At 34.4% G+C, this 16180-nt stretch overlaps 1 protein-coding gene across 6 annotated transcripts in view; it reads left to right on the top strand.

Annotated features, from left to right (window-relative positions):
• The window catches only part of LOC106623764 (RNA-binding protein MEX3B), a 680038-nt gene that overhangs the window by 341003 nt on the left and 322855 nt on the right, over positions 1-16180 (top strand). For all 6 annotated transcript variants that reach the window (XR_011397399.1, XR_011397398.1, XR_011397402.1 and 3 more), the window contains one exon: positions 4694-6444. Coding sequence is in view for 1 of the 6 variants with exons in the window: in XM_070112744.1 (XP_069968845.1) it covers positions 4694-6423 (1730 nt within the window). In the remaining 5 variants the exon portion in view is untranslated. The remainder of the gene's footprint in view (positions 1-4693; positions 6445-16180) is intronic.

Here is a 16180-nt window from a genome sequence, read left to right as displayed (position 1 = left end):
CTATGATGGTCCTTGATGCAATTTTTTGCACCATAGCAAATTTTGAAAATTGTTAACTCTTGTTAAAAAATATTTCTAAGCCGTAAAGAAAATAATATATGTAATATTTCTTCGATGCTTTCTGGTACTGGCGGAATAACATGTTTTAATGGATATTGTTCGTATTTCGATTTTGAACAAATACGACAATTTGTTGCTACTTCTTTTGTTTTTTTTAACCATTTTTGAAAAACGGTCAAGATCTGCTTCCCCTTTTCTTGTGCCACTATATAAGCTCGGTTATGCTCGACAACTATTATTTTGTTTTGGTCACCTTCGTTGAATATATCTGTAGCTATTTTTTCTGTATGACGGAACTTTACGTTGTTTAACCAGCCGGTGCTGAATTTTCACTAAAACTGGTAGGCTGCAATGTATTGCATTTACTACGCTATCAATAATAACCTCCTGCGGCGTTTTTAATAGGGACTCTATTCTATAGAATGAAATCTGCCTGTTTTTTGATCCAAATATAAAGAACCGCCTTGATAGGCTTTCGCCCTCTTGAAGTATTATCTGATTATCCACCGTTTCAATGGTGTAGGTCAGTGGCTCTTCGCTGTGCATAGAGCCACAGTCAGAGCGTGCTTCCATTTCAACTTCCATCATATCATATCATATTCCAGCGTTTAATTTTAGCTTTTGGATTTTTATCCGAAGTATAGGTTGTTAAATCGAACGGTTTAGTCAAATCAGGATACGTTATACTGACATCTTCAGAATAACGAATTTTTTTAGGTTCACATTCTGGTATATAATTAAACTTAAATTTTTTTGACTGGATGGCACCTACTTTAGATAATTATGTCATCGATGTAAACGGGGAATTTCTTGCCAATTCGGTCCATCAGAACATCATCGATTGGTCTTTGAATATTACTTGGGACGTTTATAAGCCCGAGAAGCAATCGGCGAAAATAATACTTGCCATTGTTTAAAGAGAAGGCTGCAAATAAAGCGTGGTAAAGTATTGGGCACCCTTTAACTTTGACAATATCACCATTGAACTTGGCATCGGATAATCGTACTCGATTGTGATCTCATTCAGTTTTCTGAAGTCAATCACCAAAAGGTTCTTTGTATTCCCTGCTTGATCTATGCTTTTTTTTTTATCAACAAATTATTCAAGGGGGAACTTGACGGACGAATAATGCTATTAGCAAGAAGGTATTAGCTACTTTTTTGTTTATGAAGTCAGCTACAACCATAGGATATGGATAGAATTTGTAGTACACTGGTTTTTCGGTTTTGATTTTAATATTAGCAATTACATTTGTATTGAAGGGCAGAGACTCGTTAGGATCTACAAAGAACTTCTGTTTATTAGTTATCATTTAACAAAACTGATTTCGGACAGCAGACGACATCTCTTTGCTTCTTACATTAATAAAATTAACATTTTGCCTTCGTGGAACGACAGGTTCTCGTTTCCAAAATTGTGTCGTATTATTTCTTTGCTTAAATCTATTTGAGCATTTACTTGGTTCAGTAAATCTAATCAATTAATCAATTATACCGTCAAAAATTGATATATTAGATAGTTTGACGCTCCTGTGTCCACCGCAGTTTTATTTATTTTCTCTTGATATTTTTTCATATATAACATCTCCACATAAATATGTCCTATGCCCTCTCTATCTGACCATTTGTGGTGTTATGATTTGGGTTGCAGAAATTAATTTCAATTTGAAGTCTCTGCATCAGGGACTGCGAAAGTCAAAGGTTGGTGATCTACATTTATTTCTAAATCTCATTCTCCATAAACGTAGTTTCTTAAAGTTATTAATGCCCAAACTATGGCATAAAGTTCTTTCTCATTCGTTGCATAATTCTTTTCTATGGAATTCAATGCTTTAGAGATAAATGTAATAGGTTTTCCATCTTGCCTTAATACACCACCTAATGTACCATTTGAGGCATCGTTTGCTAATATAAATTTTTATTAAAGTCTGGTTGACTTAATTCTACTTGATTGGTTAGTAAATGTTTTAATTTTTCAAATGCTAAAATTGCGTCCCGTTCTAAGCGAACTTCAATTTTCTTTCACATTCTTTTTTGTGTTATTCTGGTAGTTGTATTATAGTTTTTTTTGTTATTGTAAATCATTTATTCACTTGTGGAATTTAGTAATTTTAATGTTGTTGTAAACTATTTATTCACTTGTGGAATTTAGTAATTTTAAAGTTTTATAAAACATTTATTCACATGACGACTTTAGTAATTTTAAAGTTTTGTAAAACATTTATTCACTTGTGGAATTCAGTAATTTTAATGTTCTGGTAAAACATTTATTCACTTGTGGAATTTAGTAATTTTAATGTTTTTGTAAAAAATTTATTCACTTGTGGAATTTAGTAATTTTAAAGTTTTATAAAACATTTATTCACTTTTCGAATTTAGTCATTTTAAAGTTTTGTAAAACATTTATTCACTTGGGGAATTTAGTACTACAATTATGTTGTTGGAGAATTCGTCCTTGTTTGTTGTTTTATTTTAATTTTCTCCACCCGAGAGGATACTTGATACTTGTTATTTTCTTCCTCTTTTTTTGCCTAGGATATCCCTTAACAAATGTAACACATGCCCCACGTTGTTGGGCGCCAATTAACTTCCTCCGTTTAGGAAGTGTTAAAAAATATAGTCTTCCGCAAACGAGTGGAAGAAATCAAATATGATAGTTTGAGTGATCCTGATGGATAACTGATCTCTTTATTTCAATTTACTCTTATTTATACAATATTCTTATTTGCCTAATTCATACAATAAGTGTCAGTTACAATATTCGCTTGTTCAGTAATTGCTTTTATTGTTTACATTTTATGAGTGGTCTTAGCTTAATGAAAAAATATTGGTTGTTTAAATAAGCAAAGATGCTTATTAAGAAGCTGTGGTCTTAGCTTTAATGAAAAAGAATATTGATTACTTAAATAAGCAAAGATGCTTATTAAGAAGCTGTATTATTTGCTAAGTGCAAAGATACAGTTTTGTTTATAATTAGCGTAAAGCTACTGTGTGGAGGCTACCGTTAACTTGCATATATAATATATCGACGCAGATTTTGCGAGCAATGAAAAATATTTTTTAGTTGTAAAATATTTTTAATCGTTTGCGGGTTAAAATTTGCTTGAATTTTTTTTTGTGTACTCGTTTGCCAATAAGCCTCTTTTCGCAACGATGGCAAAAGCTAAAAATCGTAAAATGAACAACTTTCTGACGTTCCTTCTGAACACGAAAAGTGTCAACCCCGCAAACACAGAAAAAATTGACAAATATGGCGATATAGTTCTTGTCGATTTAAAATATTTTACAATGAAAAATATTTTGCCATGGCTCGCAAAATCTGCGTCCATGCATAATATATGCATGCTCATACATAAACATTTCGCATGAATCAATTAGAGTACATATTTACATACATATGTTGCATGTAGACAGATATACAAACATTACAGGTGTTTATTTTCGTTACGGAATTTCTTGATTCGGTCTCCGCTCTCATATTCCGCGATAAAAGGTATACAACAGCTTAATAATAATGTTACTCATATAATATTATGACTATGAGTATTGAATACTTTATTTTTATTAATTAAATTTTTTCCAATTCCACATTTTTTTTGCCATTAAAAAATGTTTCTTTAATATTATGATTTTTGAATCACCCTGCTGTCTCTTCAATTGATTTGTTCCGCTTGAGATATGCGAAATACGATACGCCTAAAAGCATGCAAATGCTGAGCGCATAAGGTTCATTTCCGTTACGAAATTTCTTGGTTCGGTCCCTGAGCTCAAAGCCTGAAATAGAAGCTATGCAATAGCTTAAAAAATCGATAGTATAAATATTTGATAAAATTCAAGTCTTTGAACTAGAATACCCCCTTATAATAATCTTTGCTCTTCAGAAATTTCTTTTCTTTTTATACGACAGTATTGCCAAAATCTGTCTGAAAAATTGCGTAGACTTTTATATACATAAATGGTTAAATTCACCATAATGTGGCCTTTCTCGATTTATAGGATGATAAACAAATCTTCTTTTTCCTAAAAGATTAAACTTTTTACAAATATGAATGCGATTTTTACTTAAAAATATAAAACAGACTGCACTTGGCAACGACATTTTAACAATGAACCGCTCAAAAGTGCCGTTAATTAAAAAGCCGTCTTAAATGGCTAGTATTCAGGTTGTCATGAATATTGTTGAGTAAATTTTGAGTGAACTGGTTTTCACATGTGCTAACATAGGTAAGCCTACCTTCAAGCTTACCACTCCATATTTGGCGGAAACACTGAAAGTGAGCAATCTTAATTGTAATCATTCTAAGCAAGGTGGTTCTAACCCTAAATGTTTAAATTTTAAAGGTTATGCGCTTAATGTACTAGAACAAAAAGCTTGACATCTTTAATATTGAAAGAACTCAAAATAGTTTCAATATCTATAGAAGTTCGTATCAAATAGGCCACACTTCGTCAACAGAAACCAGAACTTTGAAAGTGAGAGGAAAGATATAGAAAGCACAACATTCTTGATATTCATAAGGTTCATTTTTATTATACATGTATAATAGGTATAATAAAAATATTTACACAAACCCGAATCTATATTAAACACAAATAATCGCATTTCCTGTCATGTAATTAATTTTCATTTCAGGTTGTAAAATCAAAGCTCTTCGCGCAAAGACGAATACTTACATAAAAACACCAGTTCGTGGTGAAGAACCAGTTTTTGTAGTTACTGGTCGTAAAGAAGATGTGGCTAAAGCCAAGCGAGAAATATTATCTGCGGCGGAACATTTTAGCTTAATACGTGCTACACGCAAGCCATTAACAGAAAACAACAGTGAAACAGTAAATAATAGTATGGATGGAAATAATTGTGGATCAAATGGCTTTAGGAAGGTACCGCCTGGACCACAGTTTATACCAGGTCAGGTAACTATACAGGTCAGGGTGCCCTATCGAGTTGTTGGTTTAGTGGTAGGTCCTAAAGGCACAACTATTAAACATATTCAGCATCAGACACAGACATATATTGTTACACCATCTCGCGATAAAGAGCCAATATTTGAAGTTACTGGTTTACCTGACAACGTTCAATCAGCACGCAAACAAATTGAAGCTCATATTGCCCTTCGTACAGGAACTTTACCTACGTGTGGTGGGAACAGCAACAGTTCTGTTATACTGTCAGGCTCAACAAATGATGTGCTAGCCGTCCCCAGTTTGAATCTCTTAAGTCAAATCCTAAAGGACCCCTCAATAGATTCCGATTTACTTGTGTCTCTTTATAAAGCCGACCGCATACAAAATACTTTTGAATGCGAAGAAGAAATAGGTGCTTCAGTGTCAGAAACGCAATACGCAAATAAAATAAATTTTAATATAAACTGCTTGGAAAATAATTCCATAGAGAAAAAATCTTTTATGAAAATATTGCAGGCTGATAATACACAGTTCCAAAACTTTAACTGGACACACCAAATTCCAGATTACATAAATTATACAACTAATAATGGTAATTTAAAGAAAGCAAGTGAGTCTAACATCCTTACAGATGTGGATCATCTCAACCATCAATCACCTCTGCAAAAACCGCACAACATGTCAACGTCGCAGTCTATTTCGAGTGTAAACCATCAGTTGCAACCTTCACAAAAGAATCAGCCAATGCATTTTGGCAACCTTGGTTGTTATATACAAACAATTAATATTGCAAACAATTCTACTTGTTCAGGCAACACGAGTACAAGTGGTTTGACTCATAAAAAGCATAGTAACTCTAATACACAAAACACCAGTATATTGACCAGTATGGCTCGATCTTGTTCATCGGCTTCATCAACTGCGTCATCGAAAAGTGCAAATAACAGTGGTTGTGGTAGCAGCAGCCGACCAGAACTTATTAATATTTGGAAAACTTTGGGCGATTCCATTGATATGGATGAAGGAATTGGAGATTCCCCGAATATTTGGACTTTACCTCCACCATTGGCGACATTAACAGGGTCTAATTGTTCCCCATCAACTTCAATAAGTCCGACTGATTCACTTTTGGGCGATATTTCTGCACATATCCACCTAAACAATATTGGCATTAATAACGTAATAAACGAATCACATCACGAGACAGATAATACTAAAAATGTATTACAGCAACGCCAATTTAAAAGTGAGGATGGAATACAATGTCCAGTTAATAATTTAACGAATCAACGACGTGATTGTTTGATCTGTAAAAGTAAGAAAATAACTGCTGTTTTGGTTCCATGCGGTCACAATATGTTCTGTATGGAATGTGCCAATTGCATCTGCGAATTAGGTGATGCAGTTTGTCCCGTTTGCAGTTTAAGCGTTTACCATGCTATGCGAATACTAGCATAAGAATGTACACGCCGAAGAACAGTAAGTAAGAAACTAGATTAATTCAAATATTTGTTAAAATTATTCGTGACCTATTCAAATCTATAAATTATTAAGAGGGATTCCATTGACGAATCCCAATAAATCGTGTCAATTTATATTGTTATGCATTAACTTAACTATATTTTTGTCATGTACAGGTTCGTACATATGTACCATACATACGAAAAAATAACTGTTACTCAATTACCCAATAAAATATTTCTTACACAATAATTCATATATAATATACAATACAAATTATTAGACATTTTAAAAATATACTAGAATTTGCGATTTCAATTGTACGCGTTTGAATAATAAAACTTAAACGTATATTTTTGAATTTGAAATTTTAATTTTCAGTTGATAGTACTGTTGAAAAAAGTAATATATCTCTCAAGCATTAAAGAAAAGACAGTAATAAATAACAAGTTCCAACTTTTGTATGAGAAATTTTCGAGAGCAAAATCAATTTGACAAATATAATTGAGAATCACTTACATACCAAAAAATAAGAATGTCACTTATCGTACATTTTTAAGTCTACTTTTATGTATGATATCAGTTATGTAGAATACGTATAAAAATATGTATCAAAGTATATGTATATACCAGAAGTACATATACTGCTTTATAAATTTATGTGAACTTCCATTTAATTTTTCCATTTGCCTTCAAAGTATGAGATTATTATGTGCATGCAAAAAAATGTTTTGCTAATATGAAAAAAATTAGTTCCATAGTATCGCCGAAAACTGGTCGCAATTAATTCTCCCAACGAAGTGGTCTCATTTTTAAGAAATCAAATCTGTTTTCACACTTGGCCTCATCTCATCGCATTAAGCCTTCTCAAAAAAACAGCGACCTGTACTGTTAGTAAATAACTGCAACATAAGTAATGCTGCCGAACATAAGTAATGCTGCCGAAAGGTTTAACTCCGAAAAAAATATTGCCTCATTTAAAACCCACGCGTCTAAAAAATTGCCTGTTAGACCTTTAAATGTTGCTCGTAATAATACGCCTTACCAAAATTATGCAAAATCTATTCGGTACTTTCTCTTGCCCCATATGTCTGAAATACCTAAGCCTCCCTTCTGCATATAGTGATTTTCAATGTTTTACTAAACTTTTATGTCGAATATATGTGAACTCACCCTGTAGTCACTAAACGTAACAGCATGCAATTAAAATGTCACATAAAATTCTGTAATTAATGCACGAGTCTAAAGATAAATCAAAATATTTTGCAACGAAGTGGTCTCATTTTTATGGTAACAAAGCTCTTTCCACACTTGGTCTCATCTCATCGCTTGAATCTCAAAACAAAAAGGTGATCCATACTGTTAATACAGAATTGCAACATAATAAGAGGGTATTCTATTCTAGAAATTTTAAAATATCTAATTGTTTTCTTACATATTTTGGTAGTTTAGCTATTCAAAAATATCTCTCTAAATTGATTTTTCAAAATTCGAATTATTTTTAAAGTTATAACTGTTTCAGTGTCGTTGCAACTTGTCCGGTTTAGTTTTAATTTAAAACTTTAAGCGCGTTTATATTATATTATACCCAATATATCAAGTTCTACAGCACCGATTACGTGAAATTGTAAGATATTCTTTTTTATAGACTTGTCTATGTCAGGAACTAGCCATATCCCCAAATTTGAATTTTTACTATTTTTAAAAAATTCGAACAATCAAGTAGTAAAAAAAATGGTCAGATGTCGCCTTTTCTGAATTTTTTTTCCCAACTTTTAAGTAGTTCTAGACATTGCGACATTACTCTAGATTAATAATTTTTTGTTTTTTGGGTTCAGATTACTAAGAGGGTTGAAATCGTAGGTATGGTCACGTGCCAATTTTTTGAGACCTCTACTTCATCTGCTGCTAGTTTTTGAAATTTGAAATTTTTTCCTGTATTCTTGTAATGTAAATAATTAACTAATAAAAAATGGATGGTTAAAATATGAATTGCCTTCAGTCGATAGTGGTTTGGGTGATTGTCTGGGTCTCATCTCAGAGCATGCCCAAGTCAGCCCCATTTTCTTTTGAGAATCTTGACCCACAAGGGTGTTTTGTTTGTGCATGACCATATGTCCGTGTTAGAGACGGTGATGGGTCAGAAAATGCGGCAAATTTGCGAAGGTATCGGTTTTTGAAAACGTAAATAGCTGCAGCTTTTGGATGTCAGAGTATACGAGATACCATGTTTTGTAGCCGTAGAGAAATGTTGACTTAATATTGGAGTTGCTTGCTTGCTTGGCTTTCCTTATACGATGGGTGATGTCTTGCTTTGATTTACAGATATAATACTACCCAAGTAACAAAAGGATTTCACATTTTCGAGTTCTATACCATAGACTTGGATGTTTTGCGTATAGGTGGTGTTAATATGCATTTCTTCGGTTTTGCCGATGTTAATTCTGAGACCTACTTTCGTTGCAGTTTCTTGCACCATAGCTAGTTTTTTGGCACATCAGACACGGTGTGTGTCTTTAACATATATCGTCTACATAGTCTAGGTCTTCGAGCCGTCTATTTACACCCCAGCTTATTTCTTTAGTTTCGCGCGTAGCTTTTTCCATTGCTATATCCAAAAGGATGTTAAACAAAAGCAGGGTTGGCAACCCTGACGGACATATTTCTGCTTTTATTCGATTACTGAGTTTCGAGGCTTCTTTATTGTGGTTTCGTTGATAAGGGTATACGATTGACAGGTTAACAGCTTACCTATCCAATTCTGGTCTCAAGGTGTTGACTGCAGCCTTCAGACCTTTTGCCACGTAATTGCATTTACTCAATGCAGAGGATAAGGATATACCGCCTTTAATACGGATGGTTTCCCAACTTGTGAACACGCAACGTATAACTGCCCATGTGAAAAACAATGATTTTCTAAATTTATCCCGCAAACACTAAGCGATTGGCCATGCGACTTGTTAATTGTCATTGCGAACGCAAGGCGAACTGGAAATTGCAATCGTTTGAAGTCAAACGGAAGATCAGTCGGAATCATTGGTATCCGAGGAATATATACATTTTCACCTGCGTACTTTCCGTTAATAATGGTTGCCTCAATCAAATTCGGCATAAGTCTTTTTACCGAAAATCGAGTACCGTTGCAAAGTCCCGTTGGATTCAAATTACGCGATATCATAATAACTGTACCAACTTTGAGTTGCAAGTTATGTGGTGGAAATCCTGGTAACTCCAGAGAGTTCAAAAACTCCGTTGGATAATTTACTTCATCATCGGGATTTGTTATGGAATCAATGGAATTGTATGTCACCAAATCGCCAGCAATTTTTGATTGAATGGTGAAACTCAGTGCCTGTACATCATTATTCTTTGCGGCAAGAATTGCTCGTTGACTTAACCAAGCATAATTCTGATAATTCGCACTAATGGTTGGGAAAACATTTTCAAAAATAGCTAATTGAGAGTCTACAAATCGGCAAAAGTCGTTGGTAAGAGTAATTAATCCAGATGTCGCATCAACTGGGACTTTTCCATTTCCAACAGCTAACAATTGTTTGGAAAATTGTGCAGCAATTTGATCATTTTGAAGTTGAACTCTCATATTAGTGGTCCATAAAGGTGATGCCTTCAGGCAAGCATTCAATTCATCTGCAGCCGTCCACGGGGAATTACTGGCAACGTCTGCCTGAAATTGCCTGCCAACAATAATTGCAGCAACATCATTAACGGTGGGTGCATTGAATCTTCGCACATGTTTACCTGTTGGGGTACAATCCGCTCTTATGACAAATTTGTGCGTATCCGATGGCATTCGTTCCAATGCTGTTTTGAACATATTAACCACAGCATTATTAGCGTGAAAAAATGCTTGCAACTGTTCAATAATTCGTCTCTTTAACTGTTGTGTTCCCTGTATATTGCACCGCTCATTCAGCTGATCCACCATCGACGAAATGAAATATATTTGCAGAAATTCATGCGGTTCATCTGGTGTTGGCACCATTGAAGAATACGGTGTAACTTATGATCGTGTGATCGTGTTTTTTTTTGTTTTGTTTTTTGTTTTTTATAGTAGGGGGAAGCATCGAAAGTCGAAGTGCGAAACTTTAATCCGCTAAACCTAACCTACTTTCAACCCAAATCTCTCCCACGGAACCACTGGACAAAGTATTACTTCATGGGAGAGAAGAAGACATTTAAGTCTCCTCTACGATACGGACTAACTGACTCCTAATCTGTTGTAAGTGTCTCAATCTTTTCATTATCAAAGCTGACGCTTCGCTGACTGCTTTCCATTTAATAGAGGACTCACACATAAGTGCTGTCAAATTTTCCACCGAGAAACTACCGCCAAGTGTGGTTTTCAGATTTTCTCTTATACTTGAGAACCGAGGGCAATGGTAAAAAACATGTTCAGAGTCTTCAATACACTCTGTACACGTCGGACAGTACGGACTGTAGTCATGACGAAATTTGTAAAGGTAGCTTCTAAAGCACCCATGTCCACTTAGCATTTGGGTCAGGTGGAAATCCAGGTCCCCATGCTGTCTATCTATCCACGGTCTGATGTCTGGTATCAGTCTGTGAGTCCACCGTCCTTTGGATGAGGTTTGCCACCGTTGCTGCCACAGCGTAATGCTCTTGGTCCTTTCCTCTCTTTTTATGTGATGGTGTAGTGTGTGGTGTATATGTAGTTGTTATGTGTTGCAATTCATTGTTTTGGTGTGAGTGATTGGTTATGTGTGTCTTCTCGAATGATATTAGCTCCAAAGGAAGTCATGCGAAAGCAGTTATTGTATTCAAGGATGTGTTGAAGAAAATGGCTGGAATCGGGATCACTTCCATCGAACAATGGTTTCAGTGGCTGTGGTGGTGTAAGTAATGGATCCAGTTTGACTTTTCCACTTGCGCAGCACAATCCAGCCGTTTCTCTTTTGAACTTTAACGCATTGCAATATCGGCATATAGTCATCATTGGTCCAATATCTAAGTTTGCATCATCACTGTAGTTCGCAGTGGGATCAGATTGGAATACCAAGCGATTGTATGATGCCAATGATCTTCGTGTGCTCACGCGTTGTCTTAATAGGGCATTTTCACTTATTATATAATATTTTGTCTTTCTTTGCTTAAGTTCTGTGAATACACTTGTTGCTGGCTTGCATGCTTGTGCGGCGGCCGATGTTGGCACGTCGTCCTCTAGGCATTTTGGGATGGTGAATTTAGGTGGTGAATTTAACCTCAAATGCACGCTCCACATAATTTATACAGTTCAACTTACCACCTTAAAGACAAATGCCTGTTGTTGAAATTGAATAAAAATTTGCACAATACACGTGATTGATTTGATGGTTTCCAATTGAAATGTTAGGGAACGAATAACTTATTTTTCACAATTTCACAGTGAACACAATACCGGTTTGTCACATGAAATTAACTGAGCAGAGAACAATGAGTAGCTGTCAAACAATGTATCACGCACCGGCGCCATCTACTTAAAATATTGGTTTGTAGTACATGCTATATATCAGAGATGGCGCTGTATGCGAAAAAAGATTTTCCCGCTTTTCTGTTTAAATATTTCCTGAATTTTCTTTGCTATAAACCTCACGGAGCCCGAGACCTTTCCAACGAATACAAAACCGTGGAAATCGGTTCGTGCGTTCTGGAGTTATAGCGTCAGGAAGAAAAACCCGACTTATTTTTATATAATAGATTTGTATACCATCTCTAGTTTATCTTGCTTAATTTGGATGGCTACGCAGACGACAATTATATTAAGGCATTTTGCCACGGCGCACAAAGTGTAAAAGCAGATAAAGTAAATATTGAAATATAAATGGCTCACAACTATTTCATGAAGCTACAATATTAGAATAGTGTTAATAATAAATTCTGATCCGAGTAATAGTTTTGGAGTAACAACCTTGATAAGTTGCGCGCTCGAGGTCAACTATATAGTCGCGTAAAACTTTAAACGCGATTTTCTCGAAACTGTGATTTCAAAGTCGGTTGTCAAGTTTTCTCGCGGACTACTCAAACGATCTTAAAGAAATTTTAAACAGATCTTCGAGATATAATTTATGAGAAAATTTCACCAAAATTTGTATATTTTTGTAAAAACGTCTCTAAAAAATACAACTTTCACGTTTTTTTTCTTTGTCCTTCGTCATATACCTAGGTTATGGTCGTAGGTAGGTAGGTCCTATAGGAGGCCCTTTGTGATACCACCGGAACTAATATTCCCTCACTCTATTCTGGTCTCTCTGAACCAACCTGCGCTTCTTAGTTCATCAGTATAAATATTTTTATGTGAGCAACTTCTGAAACGTCGTTTAGGAACCCTCGACGGATAGTTGCGATTCTTTTCCTATATAGAGCCTTACATTCGCATAGAAGATGTTTTACAATCTTCTCTTCTTCTACCTCCTGACAGCTTCTACAATAGTCATTGTAAGATGCACCTAGGCTGCTGGCATTTCTACCAATTAGACAGTGACCTGTTAGCACACCTAGACTCCGAATTTCTAATGTCCTTTCTTTTGAATTTTAATGGTGGGTTTGGAGTGGTGCCTATTCTGGCTAGTTCATCTGCTTCACAGTTACCGGGGATATCACTATGCCATGGAACCCATTGCAGGTTTATCGTGAAGTAGGATGTTAGATCCTCTAAGAATGATTTTGGTATCTAATTTTGCTGAAAAGACACCACCTCTCACTCGATTATCTAGTTTGGACCCATCTGTACCCTTTCCCACTCTTCTCTGAAAGGGATGCAATATTGGGGACCGAATTTGGTTTCAATTCTATTGGGCCACGAAAACTCGTGGTAGTGGATAGAAACGGGGTCTTACTGAGTATCTTAGAATCCCCTTGTTGGAGGCGACTAATTGGGAGTATTCCCTCAGTTTGAGAGCTGACTTTGTTGCCACTTGCTTACAGAACAAGGCAGTAAATGACGTTTATTACCTGGCTTGGTGTTATTCTAAGTGCTTCATTGATGCATATAATGAGTGCTTGTAAGCTTTCCATACGCCTCGCCGCGCATTTCTTTTCCATTAGTGGCCACCATACCAATATACCGTAAGTCATGATCGGTCTAACAACTACTGTGTAGAGCCAATAAGCTAACCGAGGCGTTAGCCCCCTTTTGCCAATTTTAATTTAAAAAAATAAATTTCGTATTTTTCCATTTCTTTCTTAGCTAATATACTTGGATGTACAATACCATATTGTATTTAGCTGCCGCTATATACAAGTAGTCCTACATTTCTTGAACTTTATTTTCTATAACCTTCAGTTTGCTCATTTGGTCATTATACAAAAACTTTCTTTCAATTATATTTTCTTCTTTGTTTATTTTGCTTATTGTTTCTATTATTTGTTTCCTATCTGATTCTCTAGTATCTTTTAATAGGTTTAAAGATCTATTGAAATGTTCATTAATTACTATTTGTTTATTTAAATTAACAATAGCATTATGGCCATTTTTTCCAATAATTTTCAAATGGTCCACTATGTCTTGCCTGTCATATCATCCATAACTTCAAACATCCATTTATAAGCAGTTCTCCCAATATTAATTAAGCCTGTTTTCTTTCTTTCTTCGATATACGGTGTTATAGATGTAATCTTTGCTTTAATTTTTTTTTTTTTCATTTTGTTATACAAAATATTTCTTTTAGTAGTTAGCTGTCCGATATTTTCTTTAATCTAGTCAACTATTTTTGTAATTTTGTTCGGACTTATAATGTGTATAACTGTAGTGTCATTTGCAAAGCTGCTGCTATCTCTACAATATCATTTGGTTATCTTATCAATCGCTGTCACAAATGATTGTTTTTTGAAATGGAATATGTCTATATTAATTTATCTTTTAATGTATTATAGGTTGCTTTTATGCTACTATGCATAGATTCCTTTGTATGGTACAGTGATATTTGTTTATGTAATTTCTCTTCTTCTTTTTCTTAGGCTCTTTTTGTACATTTTACAAATTTAAAATTTCTTTCTTAAGCAAACATTTCAATTAGCAATTTCTGTATTTTATTATAAACTGCTTCAGGCGCTTCTGAAAATAGTCCCACTATTCCGCATCCTTTAAACATTCTTTTAAAGTTCCCTTGTTCTTCTCTTCTTCATCCATTGGTGTATTTTTGGTGAGTTCTCCATTTGACTCAAGAAATCAACTACAACATTGTTGTATTCCTGCTATTTCAATAACCACTTTTGATGGCGTTGAGAAATTTCTCTTTTTTATATTTGTTAACTAGATATTTGATTGGACAGTGATCTGTTTATATTTAACTTTAAAAAATTACTGCTAAAAATTCTTCGCCGTTTTTGCTCGTGATTATTTAGTGTTCTTGAAATGTAACACACTAGTTGACCTTGATCTGAAAGTACTGCTCTAATGGCAAAGTCTCTAGCATCAGTTGTGATACTGAATTCTTTATCACACTCTGGGAATTTTAGAATCGGGTGATATGAAATTAGTGCTTTTAAGTTCTCAAAGCTTTCAATATATGTTGGGTCTCCTAAAAATTCTATGAATTGCTAAAATTTTATCTGGATTATGCTTGATGCCTTCTTATGTTAATATGTGTCCTAAAAATTTAGTTTCTCTTTGAAGAAAACAGCATTTATCTGTCTGTAATTTTAATTTGTTTTCTTGTAATTTCGAAAATATTTTTCTCAATGAGATTATATGCTCTTCTAATGAAGAAAAAAGTAATATGTCGTCTTAATATACGGCATATATTTTTTTATGTATTCTCTTAATATGTTGTTCAGAAATCTTCGAAACGTAGCTGGGTCATTTTTCAACCCGAAAGGCATTCGAACGTTTTCATATAGTCCGGCCGGACTAACAAAAGCTGTTTTTACGATATCCAAGATTCCTTCGATATTTGGTACTTATCGTCTACAGTTAATTGATTTAATCAACTATAATCAACTACTAGCCTGAATGATTGGTGAGCTATGTACAATATATCTACTGTGACATTTCGTAATTATTCCTGGCTCTTCTAATTCACAAATTTGTCTTCTTACTTCCTCTTCATGTTTGGGAGGTAATCTATATATTCTTGAATTTATTTGTTGATCCGTTACTGTTTTTGTTTCATGCAGTACTGTTTTTGCACTTGTGAGCATGTCCCCTTCTTTGTAAATGAATTTATTACAATTGCCATCTCATTCTGACGTTTTCCAGATATTTGAATTTTTTTGAACAGGGGCTCTTTATCTTAATATTTGGCATTTTAATTACTCCGTTTAAGGTATTCACCATTGTGATTTTCGTGTAATTATGATGGTTTCGATTTAAATAGTTTAGACGACTTTGCCCCGATTGGATTGTTGTCCATAGAAATTTATTTGACGTCCAGATTGTGGACGATACTGTTGTCTGGATAAATTTTGGTTTTGTGGACAATATTGATTTGTATTGTTAACACCATTATTTCTGGTAATAACTTGAAAATTCTTTCCCTCTATTTTTAGATGAGGATTTAGATTACCTTCATCCAATTCAATAAATTTATACATTTCATTGGTCATTTCTCATCGATTGCACTGTATATGTAAATGTCAGTGATGCTAATTGTTTTATTCGCTGAATTAGCATCATGTTTCTCATAGTGTCACCATTTTCGCTTAATGCACTATATTCTATTATACCATCTACGATTTCGTTTACTTTTTTACTTAATTCTGCTATACTGTTTACTCTTAGTAGCGAAATTTCTTTCGG

The sequence above is a fragment of the Bactrocera oleae genome, chromosome X (genome assembly GCF_042242935.1).
Source record: "Bactrocera oleae isolate idBacOlea1 chromosome X, idBacOlea1, whole genome shotgun sequence".
Classification (NCBI taxonomy): domain Eukaryota; kingdom Metazoa; phylum Arthropoda; class Insecta; order Diptera; family Tephritidae; genus Bactrocera; species Bactrocera oleae.
The sequence above is the reverse complement of the archived record's forward strand: the minus strand, read 5'-3'. Positions and strand labels throughout refer to the sequence as shown.